This window comes from Cydia strobilella, chromosome 4, assembly GCF_947568885.1.
Source record: "Cydia strobilella chromosome 4, ilCydStro3.1, whole genome shotgun sequence".
NCBI lineage: Eukaryota > Metazoa > Arthropoda > Insecta > Lepidoptera > Tortricidae > Cydia > Cydia strobilella.
In genome coordinates this window covers 20,342,682-20,358,929 of record NC_086044.1, presented here as the reverse complement: position 1 = coordinate 20,358,929, position 16,248 = coordinate 20,342,682, and the positions used below count along the sequence as shown (strand labels likewise).

At 37.0% G+C, this 16,248-nt stretch overlaps 1 protein-coding gene across 1 annotated transcript in view; it reads left to right on the top strand.

Moving 5' to 3' along the window:
* Positions 1-16,248, top strand: part of LOC134740821 (leucine-rich repeat neuronal protein 1-like) — a 374,276-nt gene that overhangs the window by 159,969 nt on the left and 198,059 nt on the right. The window contains exon 3 of the mRNA XM_063673462.1: positions 12,422-12,472. Coding sequence (XP_063529532.1) covers positions 12,437-12,472 — 36 coding nt within the window. The 5' untranslated portion in view covers positions 12,422-12,436. The remainder of the gene's footprint in view (positions 1-12,421; positions 12,473-16,248) is intronic.

The following is a 16,248-nucleotide window of genomic DNA, read 5'->3' as shown; positions in this document are numbered from 1 at the left end:
ATTTTTAGTTTCATAGTAGTTTTAGTTTAGTTAAAGTTTATTCGTATAATTAATATGTTAAATTTCCAATAAATATTTTATTTTTATTTTTTGGTACACAATATTAAAACTACTAATGTGCATTGAGCCACCAATCTGTCGGGATTAAAGAGGTATGTCAGGATCGTAGCAAGTGGAAATCCGTGGTCTCTGCCTACCCCTCCGGGAAACAGGCGTGATTATATGTATGTATGTACGTAGCAATTAACAAGTTCAATGACCTCCATCTAATTAGTACCATAAAAACTACCAACACTCAGGATAGGACCTTTCACTACCGTACATTTTACAAAGCTCGAAGTACCAACTTATAGCGGTCGTTATAATTACCAAATTTTATAGCACTGAGCACACGGGACGTTTTTTTAAACTTTTTTAATAAATTACTAATCCCATTTCAATATTGAATTTGTTAGCTATAAATTAAACGGAGAATACGGACAACTTTGGTATAAATTTGTTTGGCCCTCAGGTTTGGCCATTGCCACGATTAAATAGGATTTTTCTAATTTATTCGATGGCATCGGTAATCATGAATCTATTGGTAATCGATTCTGGAATTAAATGTGACATTTTTCGGAGGTCGCGATGAAAACATAAATTAGAATTAATTAAATTAGACGCAGTTAGCTCATGAAGAACGATGTACATATAATTAGTCAAATGACATATTATGGAAACGACTCTCGAACGACTAACGACTCCGAAATTCAGATGTTCTGTAGCAAAACTGATAAAAAAACGTAGTTTATGAAACTTATAAAATGTAGCACCTTTATATTTAATTGAGGAGTGGGGACTTGGCCTAGTTTAATTTAGTGTTTAAGATTGACAAAGCCTGTTGCGGATTATATCATTTGTTAGTAGGTGACCAAGCCTGTAGCTGATTTATTGTTGTAAGCACTTGACGAAGCCTGCGTTGCTAATCATGAACTGTGTGTTGGATATAATTAAATAATAAATTAATTGAGGAAACTGTAGGTCTAACTATAAAATGAAATGTATAATTACCACGCACTTTGTTAATGACCGTTTGTTTCTTGTTTCTTAAAAAAAAACCGGCCAAGTGTGAGTCGGACTCGCACACCGAGGCTTCCCTACTTTTTAGTATTTGTTGTCATAGCGGCAACAGAAATACATCATCTGTGAAAATTTCAACTGTCTATCACGGTTCATGAGATACAGCCTGGTGACAGACAGACAGACGGACAGCGGATTCTTAGTAATAGGGTCCCGTTTTTACCCTTTGGGTACGGAACCCTAAAAATACAAAAAAAATGTCACTTAAGATTTGCATTCCTTCAATACTACAAGGGCCGGGAAAAAGGGAATCCCTGGCCGAGTGTGAAATAAAGGGATTTTATGAATACAAGGCTTTTTGTTCCTATCCTGGCCGAAGTATGTACTAGGGTGCTTTTCTCATAAAATGCTCAGAAAAAAACGAATAACGAATCCAAAAATTCAATTAACGACGCAACGCGCTAATTATGCTTCCTAGACCGGTAATGTTGAACTAAAATTGTATAGAAATAAATACATTATTAAAACGAATTTATATCGGGTTTAAAGTGTATTATTTTTTGTTAAGTACATAAAATAAATAGGTACTTACATGTATTTATTGTAAATAAATACTTCATAATTATTTTATTACTGAGGTTAATTCCTAAAATTCACTTGTTTTTAGGGTTCCGTACCCAAAGGGTAAAAACGGGACCCTATTACTAAGACTCCGCTGTCCGTCTGTCTGTCCGTCTGTCCGTCTGTCACCAGGCTGTATCTCGTGATCTGTGATAGCTAGACAGCTGAAATTTTCACAGATGATGTATTTCGGTTGCCGCTATAACAACAAATACTAAAAACAGAATAAAATAGAAATTTAAGTGGGGCTCCCATACAACAAACGTCCTTCGTGTGTGAGTCCGACTCGCACTTGGCCGGTTTTTTAAATGAAGCCGCGAATTACACAAAACGTGATGTCGTAAACCACAAATTAGCACAAATAACTATAAGCACATAACAATGAGGATATAATAAGATAGAGCGGTACTGTCAAAGTAAATTTTGTAACCACTGTAAATTCACTGCCATCTATCGACATACTTTAAAACAAAAAATGAAGATTTATAAAAATACGTTAAAATGTATTTAAATATGGATAAATGTTTTTTTTGCATTAATTATGTTTATATGTTTTTGACCCATGTTGTTTCACTGGTATGCGTTAAAATTATAAATAACAACCAAAACAGGCAACGCCCTCTATACGAGAGTAGGCCAAAACTAATGGCGCCATCTGATCGAGAATCAAATTTTCGTGATTTTCGAGGCACGTTTTTTCCTTAGACTGTATCCATCTATTACGGAGTTATATATATCTTTGCACATAATAACCTATACGTGATTGTTGCCGCTATCGCTTCCCAAACTTTCAAAAACATTTATCAATACGGACATGACGTGTTACCGACACCTCAATGTTAACTGGGCCTTATTTATGACGAGATTACACGCGTTTGTATAATTTTATAATCCTCGTGTAGCGCCCACAGATTTATGTTAATCTCAATAAGTGAAAATTTATCTAATTTTAGTCGGTTCTATAAACAGTCTGCGCGTAGAACGCGGTGATATACAGTGTGTAAATCCAATACGGAATATAAATCAAACCAGGCATAAAATGTACCTGTGTAATCATGAATTAAGAAGTTTTTTGAAGTTACACTCAGTACGGTTTCACTCACTATTATATTTAGTCATGTTTCGGATTCGTCGCCAAAAGCGACTAAAAATAATAGTGAGCGAAACCGTATTGATCTAAATATTTTTAAATATGTCTCACGACAGTTTAATTTCGGTTAAACTTAATTATGACCCCGTAATTTTTTTTTTAAATTTACCGAGCAGCAATGTACTGCAAACATTACGAGACATAACAATGACATGACATTACGAGAAGAGCTTTTTACACTAACTGTCAACAAGCGTTGAAAGTTAGTATAAAAAGCTCGTAACTCGTGTCTTGCTTTACAATTGCGGGCCGAATTATTTAGTATGGTTATTTTTTTTATTCAAAATATTTATCAGTACGGTTTTTTGTGCGTAGTAAAAACCGTACTGATAAATATTTTGAAATATGTCTCACGATAGTTTAAGTGCGATTTTTTTTATTGTATTTCCATGCAAAAGTTATCTCAATATATACTTTAGGTCCTATGCTAACCACCGTTTAAAGGTTTGTCCGTATTGATTTTACACACTGTATGAATACTTGATGTCGTTTACTTTATACAAATAGACGTATGAAGTGAATAACAATATGCCTCAGTGATTTTCACTTGTTTATATGACCATTTTATAGGTACATATTATATTATTTTATGGATTTGTAATACTCGTATCACAGTTATGAGCGCGTGGCCATTGTGTGTGAGCCTCAGGCACAAAAAGGCCACGCGCTCACACAAAAGAAATAATGGTTTTTGTTTAACATAATGCCATTGTTAGTTAGTACGTAAGTGAACGAGCTCAGTAGAGATAGCGTTAACTATAACTAACTACATCAACGACATAAATCCTACCAATGGTTACTTAAGTATATTGCTATTTTAATTTTTAACAAGCAGAAACGTCTGCGATCGATGCTATTAAGCTTAGAATAAATTTAAAAGTGGAAAAATTACTGCCTTGGGTGAGACTTGAACTCACGGCCTCTGGATCGATACTCCAGCGCTCTGCCAACTGAGCCACCAAGACCTCATCCATAGTCAGCAAATCTTCCCACTATATGGGTCTAGGGGACCCTAGCGACATCTACCGTAAGAGTGTTACAGTCAAGTGTTAAGACTCACCCAAGGCAGTAATTTTTCCACTTTTAAATTTATTCTAAGCTTTATATTGCTATTTGTTCACGTATTTATGAACCCTTCGATAACTCAGCTGGTCCTAGGTTCCCTAGCGTATTAAAAACTTTGGACAGGCAATATGAGATAGCCACTAACCTTGAGCACAAGCCGATAATTTTCGGGAATCATGGTCCTTCTTCAGCTAGCACTTCGTCACACACGCCTTGTAAACTGATTGTTCGCAATTCGCAAACACCACCGAAATACCGAATTTTTGGAAATATTAAGTTGCAGGCCGCGCCCGAGTCGAAGTGATTGACAGTCAGAGGTGTTGAATGTACCTTCGAATTTGCTCCGAAACGGCATACCCTCATATTAAAAAGATTACACTGCCCGAACACTATTAGTACACTATTATGTAGGCATATTAGACGCGCGCTACGAGTGAATTTCAGCTCGGAGTTTTGGTATATAATTATATTATTAACGGAAACATACATAATGCTTAGAACGCACTGCGATTAATTTCTTGCGGTTTCAATCTAATTTCTTGCGGTTTCAATCTAATTTCTTGCGGTTTCAGTCTTTTAAGTTCGTGCGCTTTTTGCGGTTCTGAAACCGCAAAAAAATAATCTCAGTGCGTTCTCAGCCTTAGGACCTCAGTGCAAGTATGCGCCTACCTTTATTATTAAATTATGAATTTCAAGATCAGAATACCACCATATTTAAAACTTTATCATAATATTTAAAGTACCATCAAATTCATCCGCCTGATTTATGAAGTAGGAATGTAACAACAATATTTTTCCTGTCCATAGAAAGCGTACGCGGACCATTCTTTATGTTGGAGACATTGGAGTGCCACTCATCATCTTTCTCGCTTTATCTCGATCTGAACTGGTATCTCCGTCACTTCGAGCATATTTATTTAGAAAAACCAGTTAATTGTGATACCCGATCACGCGTAGTTACTACGGGTTTCAAGGTCTAACTTTTATACCGGTGGTAAAGATTTGTTATGTAAGTGGTTCGAAGACGGGGCGTATACACTGACAAGCTGACGTATAGATGCAAGGGATAAGGCGGGAGCGATGTTACTTCTTACAAAACAGGAGATAAAAAACAGTATATTTTTATAGCGTAGATAATCTTACCATACAATTAATAATAATAGAATAGATATTTTTAAATGAAAAACTGTGACTTTAACTCAATTGATAATAATTTAAGGTACTTATTTAAGGCCAAGGTATTTATATTACAATTTTTTTTTTTTACTAGCCTAATTTAGTGTCCCACTGCTGGGCAAAGGCCTCCCCTCGTTTCCTCCACTCAACCCTGACACAATTACCCCTGCCCTGATTACAATTTATTAGTGTTAATTGACATGTACCATTTTCGATGTTTCTATGGCCCAACTTACTCGATTCCCCCTATTATATTCAATGATAATTTACGTTAGTAACGATAATATAATACATGAATTATAGACTGCCACAAATAAAATAAACTGGCTGATAGTGAAAGACCTTTGTCTTAAAAAAAAAAAAAAAAACGCCGTACACTCGCAACCTCCACCACATGCAGCACCCAGCCGCGGCAGACGTTCCGTCGTCGCGCCACCTGGCGACCGGCTCGCCACTAAATTCAAATTTCGAACACCCGCCGTCATGTTTTCTTTTCCTCGGCGTATAAATTAAATGGCATTCATGTCCACCGGCCTGTAATAAGACTTGTTTCGCTCGTTGTTTTATTTTTAAACGTTTCAATTACTCCGTGAGAACTCCGGCCGGTCCCAATTAAAATTCGAATGAACGTCAAAGGGATTTTGGTTTTGGAACGTTTTTAATACAAATTTGTTTTTGGATGAAAATTCGTTAACTCCGTGTAATAACTTTTACTTTTTACATTTTATTCTTAATACGTTACCTACGCGACTATCTCGTTTGGGCAACATTATTGCGAGGCTCTTTATTTTTAGATTTACCTATATAACATCAATTCTCATTATTTATAACGTCGTATTATTTGGGGAAATTTAATTCAGAACGGCATGAAAGCCACCTGACAATAATAAATTGTAAAGCGAGAGTTTTAGGCCTTATTTAAGAATTAGTTTCACCTATAAAAGTATGAATGAAAGCTGCGATGAACTAAAACAAAAGCGCATATCTTAACAAGAATATGCAAAAACCACACAAGCAAATTTGAACTGTATACGTTCAGCTTTAAGGCATACATCGACGATGACAGAAAATTTATAAGGTCTCGTACATGAGAGTGAATGAATGACATATCCGCCGACGCAGTAAACCCGTACAGGGTAAATAATTACATTCACTCATTTAGGTCTTCAGTGTTTTTATGTGTGGCAACAAAAAACGACGTCTAAAGCCGGCGATTTGTATGCGTGGAACGGAATATGGAGAGGTTTTTTAACTTCACTTAGCAAATTGTCTACATTTGTGAATAATTTATGCGCACAGGCATGACAAACGATTCTGGACTACATTATTTACGCGTCAAGGCAGAATTTGTTCAGGAAAACACTAAGTATTTAGTTGATATTAATTTCTCCTCTTTAGTAAAAATATGAACGCTGCACTGTGTTGAAAAGATGAGAAATTATGATAAAGTAAGTACTGCCTCGGGCCGTTGACAGGCTTTTCCTCTTTATTTGTACACTATTTTCTTACAGTAATGCAATGATTCCTAAGATAATTAAGAATATTAAGATTCAACTCGAACACTAAACTTCGCCTTGTGCATTTTGGAAGAAACCTGCGTTGTGGATTTTGCTTTGGTCGTAGTTTAGAAAAATATGTGTGAGCATTAAAAAATATTCAATATTTTTTTAAATAGGTAACTGTTTTGTGTTACTTTTACCAGAGTCGGTGATTGCTGATCGTGAGTGACCCGGTTTAATATATTTAATATGTGAGTGTCTCACGGAAGTTTTGTTATATGTTATTATGTTAACAATTATTGTTAAAACTTGCTTTACAGTAGAGAAAGAAAATACCTTGCCAGAGCAGCAAATACATCAATGATTTAGAAAGATGTTTTTAATATTCAAGTAAAATATCCTTTTTTCCGATGAAATATTCTTCATCCAGTCATCCCTTTAAATTAAACGTAAAAATCCCCAAAAACACCCAAACCAATCAAAGAGCTCGTTCCCCAACCATCCATCAACACTAATCGAAACGCGAATCCATTCACCCATTCGCTCAGTGAACGAGTTGAGCGCATGCGTTGAATGAGCGGAAGAGCTGCGTCACTCTTTTATATTGCGCGCTTTATGCCCCTAATGAGGTCGGGCTCAACTTATGGACGGTCGGTGAATTATGGCCAGAGTAATTAACATGTAGATAAAGATAACAGTATAGGGAAAATCTTTGCTAATCGGCCAAACCAGTAAGCTTAAAAAGTTGCTAAACATGCAATAATGCAAGTTGTTTGTTTTGTTAATTTCCTACTTGGATAAATGTCGCTATACGCGCATGGGCTCGTAAACTGCGTTATTGCTTATTATTTTTATTTGTTTTGGGACGTCTATGCATGTGCGCAAGAATTGAGCTATATCTATGCATTGCATGGATGATTATGATACAGAAATCAAACTACCAGGTAAATTCGAACTTTACACTGATTTCAGAATACCTACGAGCGAAATGCACGATAACTGAATGACATCATTTTAATATTTATTTGATGGCAGTGTGCAGTAATCTGCAGAGATAACTGTCCCCCCCCCCCCACACACACACACACACAAATTTCTGTGCAATGGGGGGCAGCTATCTTTGCAGCTTACTGCACGTTCGAATTGACCTGTATGTCCCTTTGAATTGAACCCTTTAGACAAAATTTTGGTGACTCAATATCGCTAAAGAATGAGATGACAGCACAACTTCAACCAAATCCAGATCTTTATCATCAGGGTAAGTTTGTTATCGCCAAACAAACGCACAGGGGAAAATGCAGGCTATAAAATTTCTACCCCAATAAGGAGCAGTGAAACAGAAAGATAGCGGTTTATTAGCTTTTACATCCCCATTGTAAGATCATGAGACGATAACAAACTATCGCCTACTAGTGTAAGGCGAGTGGACGCTCGAAGCGGAGCGTTCGGCGGGGCGTGCAGCGTGGCGTAGGGCTCACAAGTGATTTGAGCAGCGTACACTAACGGCCCGCGGCCACGACATCGCGCGGCGGCGGCCGCGGCGAGCGGCGGCCATAGGTAGGAACGAAAGGCCGCCGCTCGCCGCTGCCGCCGCCGCGCGATATCGTGGCCGGGCCGTATGGCCGCTCCTATACGTTTGCATTACTTTAATATGCACGCCGCACGCCCCGTCCCGCTGCACGCCCAACTCGAGCGTCAAACTCAGGCCTTACACTTCTTGACTAAGTTTGTCCCTAAGTAGCCCCCGGTTGTAAACTGTCACTCAAAGTATACAGATGTCGCTATGACAAGTCGTTGAAGGACGTGTAGGTTGTGTAGTTGGTAGCACGTTGGACCGGCAATCCAGAGTTGTGGGTTTGAATCCCTCGTTGATCAGTTGATCACAGTTAAATTTGTCATTGTTTCTTCTTCTTCTTTTAAAATTATGGCTTCAGCCCAGTGGGACTATTTCGCCAGTATCAAGGTATTAAGAGGTTTAAAAACGACAAAAATTGTACGGTTGTACAAGACAGTGTACGGTGATTTGTTAGCTCTTGTAAATCGATAGCTAGACTTTACAAGAAGCACGTGGACTACCGGCCGTTGACTCCAAGATGGTGGTTAAACGCGCTTCAAAATTAATTCTCCATTCACTGCACACTACCACATTAGTTTACTGTATAATAAGCTATCGATATTACACTTTAAACAATATTAATGAGCAAAAAACAAAGTAATTAATCATGATGCTAACTATCAAGATGGCGCTCGAACCGGAAGTCCTTGTCATTGTGTTAGACATGTAAACCCTACTGTCACCCGTGCCAAGTTTATTTGAAGGGTACACGGAAAGAACATGTCTAGTCACTTTAGTAACATTTTGAATAATCGCGGTTTTAAAATTTGGAACCATGTCAAAATGTATGGTAATTCCTTGACCAGGTCTTTTTTAACTAAAAAAAAAGTTGTGTTATATATTTTACAATGGTAGCAAAAGATATAACTAATAGTTCATTAAGAGCTCTACATTTTGAAATGAAAATCTCATTTTCCGAAAAAAGTGACTAGACATGTTCTTTCCGTGTACCCTTCATTTATCTTAACAAAACTTGTCAAAACTTATTTACAATTTTCATTTCACAACGGTAGGTAATGATCTAATGATACAATAGTCAGTTAATATTTAAATCAGTACTGTCGAAGGCTGCGCTCATCATTAATAATTTATGTTAAGTATTAACGCAACATGTGCCCTGATTGATGCTGCGCAGATGATTAGCACATCACGTAAACATCAACATAACATGTGGTTAACATTGTTATTGTTACAGTTGTTATTAATGTCTGTTCGCCCTAAAGAGAAGTCTCTGAAGAAAGTCTAAAGATAGACATTTACAAACGATTTTCTATTTCACTGAATATTGCTTTGATTAAGTAATAAATATGGACTTCCGCAAAGTAACGCTCGTTCCAAAGGATATGCTACTTATTTTGTTCGAATGAAGACTCGTTTTTTGAGATATTGTTAACAACGTTCTTTTTTCTGATGGTAAGCGATTATCACAGAAATAAATATACCATAGAAGACGCAAATGCATCTACTTCGCGTGTCCGAACCCCGACCAAGCGTCGAGGTTGACCGTCGCTCTTTACAGTCCACGCGCGTCAGTTGTTGCAGCCGAACGTCCGTGAAAACTTAAAAAATACTTCGTTGCATGATTAACTGCAACAGCCCAAAAATTGCGAGCACCCAAAGGCAAGAACATATTTCCTGTCACAAATAAGTAATTTTAAAATTATATTATGCGTAAATTTTGTATGAAAAAGTCGGCACGCTTGGTTTCAATACAAATCGTGGTATTTGCGTCATCTAGCGTATATATTAAATCTGTGGCGATTGTCGTAAGCTTGCACTTGCAACTCCTGTAATATGATGTGACTGTAATCTAGACACTTTCGCCTAAAACAACACCCTTAAAAAACTGTGGACGTATATGTGTAATAAGCTTAAGCTTTTCTTGAAAAAACTGAGACGGAGCGTTCTCGATATTTTTGCGCTATCAGTGACTTTGCCTTTTCTACTAAAACGTAATTTCTGTTATTTATCCCCAGAATAATGATATTTAATAATAAAACTGCGAATATCTTATAGACAATGATATTATCTTCTTGGATAAAAGCTCAAACCCAATAAGATTGACAATGGTTTGACAGATTACCGAACCAAATTCTTTAAGACTACAATATTTTATCAAGTTTGGCGAACCTGGTATAAGTTTAAAATGTATTATACTTTTTTGAAAAAAAAAAAAAGTATCAAGATTATCACGTAAGTTTGTTTTAGTATAACTTAGAACCAGGGATCGAATACCGGTATTATTTTCATACAAATTAACCGGTATTCAATTTCGGTATCTCGGTTTTTTTATGTATATTTTTGCATTATATTTACCTAGTCTGATAATTCATTGTCCTTACCTAAATACCAATTTAGAAAATCAAAGCAATATTGCGAATTTAGGGCGTAATTTTGATTTTTAGTTATACCGGTAACGATTCCTGCTTAGAACTACACTTAAGTTACAAAATGACAATATAACGTCACACCATTAAACTGACATAAACAAGCAAGGCCTACCATCGGACTCAGGCCTCAGTGACCGCCCGAAACTTTGAACATTAACAAACTAACATATATTAGAACGGTCATCTTGGTCTGTTGTTTTGTTTTTGACAAACAGTTGCCGGAGCTATTCCCATTGCCAAATTTTCGCCTCAAATGTATTTTTCCAAGTTTGGTCTTTCGAACCGGATTTTTTACAAGTACCGGAAGACCATAGTCAGTGGGCAGACTATCCTCGTTTCGGGCAAACTCGGCTCCGTTCGGCTCAGGATTGCTTTTTGCTTTTTTTTTCTTATTATTATTTAGTAAATAAACTAATGTATAGAGTGAGCACTCTAAACAAGCTTATTTCTCCATGCTAGAGAATTAAAGGATGAAATATATACTTGTACTTAAATGGGCCTATTACTGATTATCAGTCTGCCGGACGATATCAGCCTGTCAGTTGGAACAAAAATTTGACACTGGGCCGGTCCGGCGGACTGGTAATCAGTAGGCCCCTTTACAGTTCAGTTATATAAAGAAGTATATAACCCTTTAAGTTTGCTTAATGCATTGTTCAAAGAACAAACTTTATTGCCGTAGTCGCTTACGTCGCTAAACTTAGCTTTTACTTGAAGCCTCGTCAATAATGGCGTAAGGATCCGCCATCCTAAAATCCCTTTTGGGGTATTCCGTCACAAAATGTTTTGTGTAGGGTTGCGTGCGAAGTTCTAGTTGGGAAGAATGTGCGGTGGACCGTCGTAATGGTCAGGAAACGGTCGAGCTGACCCTAAAGTTTGAGGGCATGTGTATTGTCACATGATCTGCGAATGAGGGAAAAAGTGAGATCGTAAATTTAGGGCTTCAGAGTAGGCTGGTGCGTGTTACGAATTGAACCGGCTTAAGAAATGAGGACAGAGATGGATGGCAGTTGAGGAGGGTGGGCGATGAAGCCTAATTTTAGACTTTCAGGTTTCATACTTACACCGATATCAGAATGACATCTAACTGATGTCATTCATGAGTAACTATCGCGGTAACCGAAGACAATATTATGATGTCATTCAGTTATCATGCATTTGGCTCGTACTTGTCCGCGCATGTATTGGCGCGGGAGAGACGCACGATAACTAAATAACATGATTCAAATATCATTTTGATATCAGTGTACGTTCGAATTGGCCTGTCTGTCTGTGTAAACATTTTAAAAATGTACCGCATGGATACATATTTAACTAAACAAAATGGGGTCTGAACCTATTTCGTTTTGCAAGATCACGTTAAGAAAAGGGGTTCGGAAATTTCTATTTCACGTATGAAAAGTACACGAAAATCTTCTTTTCTTGTTACATTTATATTTGGTACAATTCTATGTGACTCGATACACGATATAATAAGTTTTTTTCTATAAAACTGTCGATATCATCTTAATGAAAAAAATCATTCCATCCATTTCCTATTGAATTAATCTTTAATATACATCACACTTTCTACAAAATATCTCCTACAACGCGTAACACGCGTAACGTGTAGAAAGCCCGTGTAATAAACGACATCACACAACCCTATCATAAATATTAATTACTACGGAAACACGATTTGAAAATTAAATAAAACGCATTTAATTTAGTGTCAATTAACATTTAACTTTTATGGGCGATAAAAAGCCCGCATAATCTGCCTGGTAATTTGTTATTACGATAATTTTAATTTACGAGAATTGATATTAATATTTTATAGTTCATTTTCTTATTTTTTTTATTACAGATCGCCACCACGGACATGATGACGAGAAATCAGGACCCGAGGCTTCGCGAGGTGAGTAAAACTCTCTGAATTTGTACAGAAAATTATCATTTTCATATTACTAAATCACGAAAACCGACAATGTTCTAAATGTTAATCCTTGAAATTCAAATTGAAAAGTCATACACAATTCAAAGCACTCAATAGCCTAACTTTTAGTATTTCGTGTATTTCACCCACGCAACTTTCATCATAGTTTTAGCTTATTATAAAGTGCGTACATTATCTTCTATTGTTCATAGCGCTTCGGTTCTTTAATAAGAATTAGCATTACTATTTTCCACAGAAGTTTAAGTACTTGACTTTCTACTTAGTATTTTCTTTTTGAGTTTTGCTGCTTGATTATTTGCGAGTTTTGCGACATCGTATTCTCCTATAGTTCAAACGAATAACGTACTAACTACAAATGGAACTCATACTGAACAACCGTTTTTGTTTGGCCAGCGTATCGGTTTCCAGGTTCAATTTGCAGTGGTAAACACTGTCTGTTTGTTTGTCTCTTCGTACACATGTAGTCAGCAAATATATAGCGGCCACTGTCTAATGTACTAACGCCTTTGATAATAAAATCTGATTTAAGTTAAGCTTTGTTAACATTTTAGTATAGACTACTTATGTGTAGATATTATTACACCTTATAGTCAATAGTCAATATATTCTTTATTCAAATAGGCCTAGCAACAAGCACTTTTAAATTGTCACGTTTTAAATATTACCTTAATCTAAATATCAGAGCAATTTATTGATGCAGTTTATTATTATTCTTAAAAACATTGAATTATTATAGATATGTCAAACTTAAAAATAAGAATTCACAAAAGGATCGTCAAACACCAAAATTGTATAAAAAATACTAGTCTAGAAACTTTCTAGAATAAAAATCTAAATGTCAAAAAATACGGATTACCTAATATAGGTATTCATTGAATTATCAATTTCATCATTATTAACACAATAATAAATAATTAATTATTTTCAATCACAATCCCACGGTGTTTCATCAATCATGTAGTCTTGTGTGCTATAATAGGCTTTAGAGATAAGTTTACGTTTTACATATTCTTTAAATTTATTAACAGATAATTCAGTGATGATATTTGGAAGTTTATTATAAAACAAAGTCCCCCGCCGCGGCTGTCTGTTTGTATGTATGTATGTTAGCGATAAACTCTAAATCTACTGAACGGATTTTCATGCGGTTTTCACCTATCAATAGAGTGATTCTTGAGGAAGGTTTAGGTGCATAATTTGTTAAGGTTTTGTGTAACCCGTGCGAAGTCGGGGCGGGTCGTTAGTAATTTATATACATGGTAGGTAGGTACCAGAGGTACTGGTTTTATCCATCGGTGTTCGGATCACTTAGAGATCTGGACGCACCTTAAAGTCCATTTAGGCGATCTACACATAAGATTTCGGAGTATCGAGACAAGCCATTCTGGTTTAACGATGCTGTTAGATCAAATGTGCCTTTCTCAACCAAAAGGGTACTTATTGTCGGCCGTCAATAAGGCGCTATTTCCATATAACTTCAATTTGAAATAAACCTTATCGACTAGCGACAATGTGGTACCTTTTGGCTGAAAACGTCACAAATATATTGTAATTGTGATTTCTCTAATAAATAAATTAAAAAATGCACATCTCCCGCCGCATCCGTACCAGTCTGATAATGATAACCAGAGGGCCTGCCGTGAAAAAGGAAAATCGAGATGTTGTTATTAGTCTATCGCTCTTCCATGTTCGTGCGATGCGATAAATTTCGATTTGCGTTTTACGCGGTAGGCCCTAAGGTGGTTGACTATGACCTGCGCGTGCGACTCCGCGCCGCGGCCCTTTCGCTCCGGCCACGAGCGACGCGAATTGGGGGAAAATATGACCACGATACATTTAAATAATAAATGGAACAAAGGTTTGTAATAAGCTGTATTGTGCAGCAAAAGTTCTGCATACACCGTAGCGAAGGAATATTGGCTATGTGCGAAATAACTGGACAAGTCACTGTGCACTCATGATGTAAAGATTCGACGCTGAAAAAGAAAACAATTTTTTGTTTTGCCGATTATAAGATTACCGGCAAAAATCTTAAATAGGGTAAGATGTTGGACACGTTAACCCTTTATAAGGCGTAAGGGTGTCAGAAATTATGCAAAAATGAACCCTATCACTTTAAAATAAAGTTCAAAATCATGTGGGAAATATATTCCCTCTGCCTATAAAGGCTTAAAAAAGGACATACAATAACTGACAAAGGTCATTCGAATGTATACCTAGTTAAGTTTTTAAGAGCTTAAACCATTTTTAGGGTTCCGTACCCAAACCCGAACCCAAAATCAAACCCAAAAGGTAAAAACGGGACCCTATTACTAAGAATTCGCTGTATGTCTGTCTGTCTGTCCGTCTGTCACCAAGCTGTATCTCATGAACCGTGATAGCTAGACAGTTGAAATTTTCACAGATGATGTATTTCTGTTGCCGCTATAACAACAAATACTAAAAACAAAATAAAATAAATATTTAAGTGGGGCTCCCATACAACAAACGTGATTTTTTGCCGTGTTTTGCGTAATGGTACTTAACCCTTCGTGCGACTCCGACTCGCACTTGGCCGGTTTTTGTTTAGCAAATGAACATGTTATTGTTCATTTTATTTTTAAACAATATAAAAACACACCATTCGTATTCATAGGCAACAGCGAATAAACAGAGTGTTTATTTTTGCGCGAGAGCCTTAAGCTATGTACATACGTAATGCCTGGATTCAATGCACCTGTATAAAATCACATTCGCGAATGCACGATGCAGCTATTTTATTCGAGCGCGGCTTAAGCGACAATCGTTAAGCGTTTCTACGATTTTCACTAGCGTACTTTTTCTTCTGCTTCCTTAATCCTTTGCGACGCACTGTTGGATCTAATTGTGCTCAGTGATACGCCATTTTCTTCAAGCAAGTGATCTGACTGGTCTATCTTTTTGTTCTGCAGAAAAGCGACTTCCTCTAAATAGTACAGAAAAGACATTTACCTTATTTCGGTAATGTCAGATCTGTAACAACAACTTGTTATGTAACATGGAGTTATTGCCAGCAACGTCTGCCTCACTCACACCAACGCAGCTTACCGCGGCCACAGAATAAATAATAGTACTAGGTACATAAGGTTCGCTCTCTAACAAAACGCATCTATTACGACAGATATGACCGCAAGGTGGCGCAAGCGCGAGGAGGTATCCGTTCCGTAGCGGTACGCAGCAACTACTACTGCTAGACACCAAAATTGGTGTGGGCCGCATGTACTGGTAGCGACGCGACGAAATCGCGGAGTGAGCCACGCCTGCCGCGGCTAAAATCATTATCACCCAATGGCGAACTGCACTCACTTTAATGCGACATACTTTGAGACAGAAGTTTATACTATTTGTGTTATTTCCTATTTGGAATAATACAAAAAAACCGGCCAAGTGCGAGTCGGACTCGCGCACGAAGGGTTCCGTACCATTACGGAAAAATACATTAAAAAAATCACGTTTATTGTATGGGAGCCCCATTTAAATATATATATTATTCTGTTAGTATTTGTTGTTATAGCGGCAACAGAAATACATCATCTGTGAAAATTTCAACTGTCTAGCTATCACGGTTCATGAGATACAGCCTGGTGACAGACAGACAGACAGACAGACAGCCAGCGGAGTCTTAGTAATAGGGTCCCGTTTTTACCCTTTGGGTACGGAACCCTAAAAAACTATCTCCGTGGTCACTTTCAATACGGATGAAGCTCTGATAAGTTTGT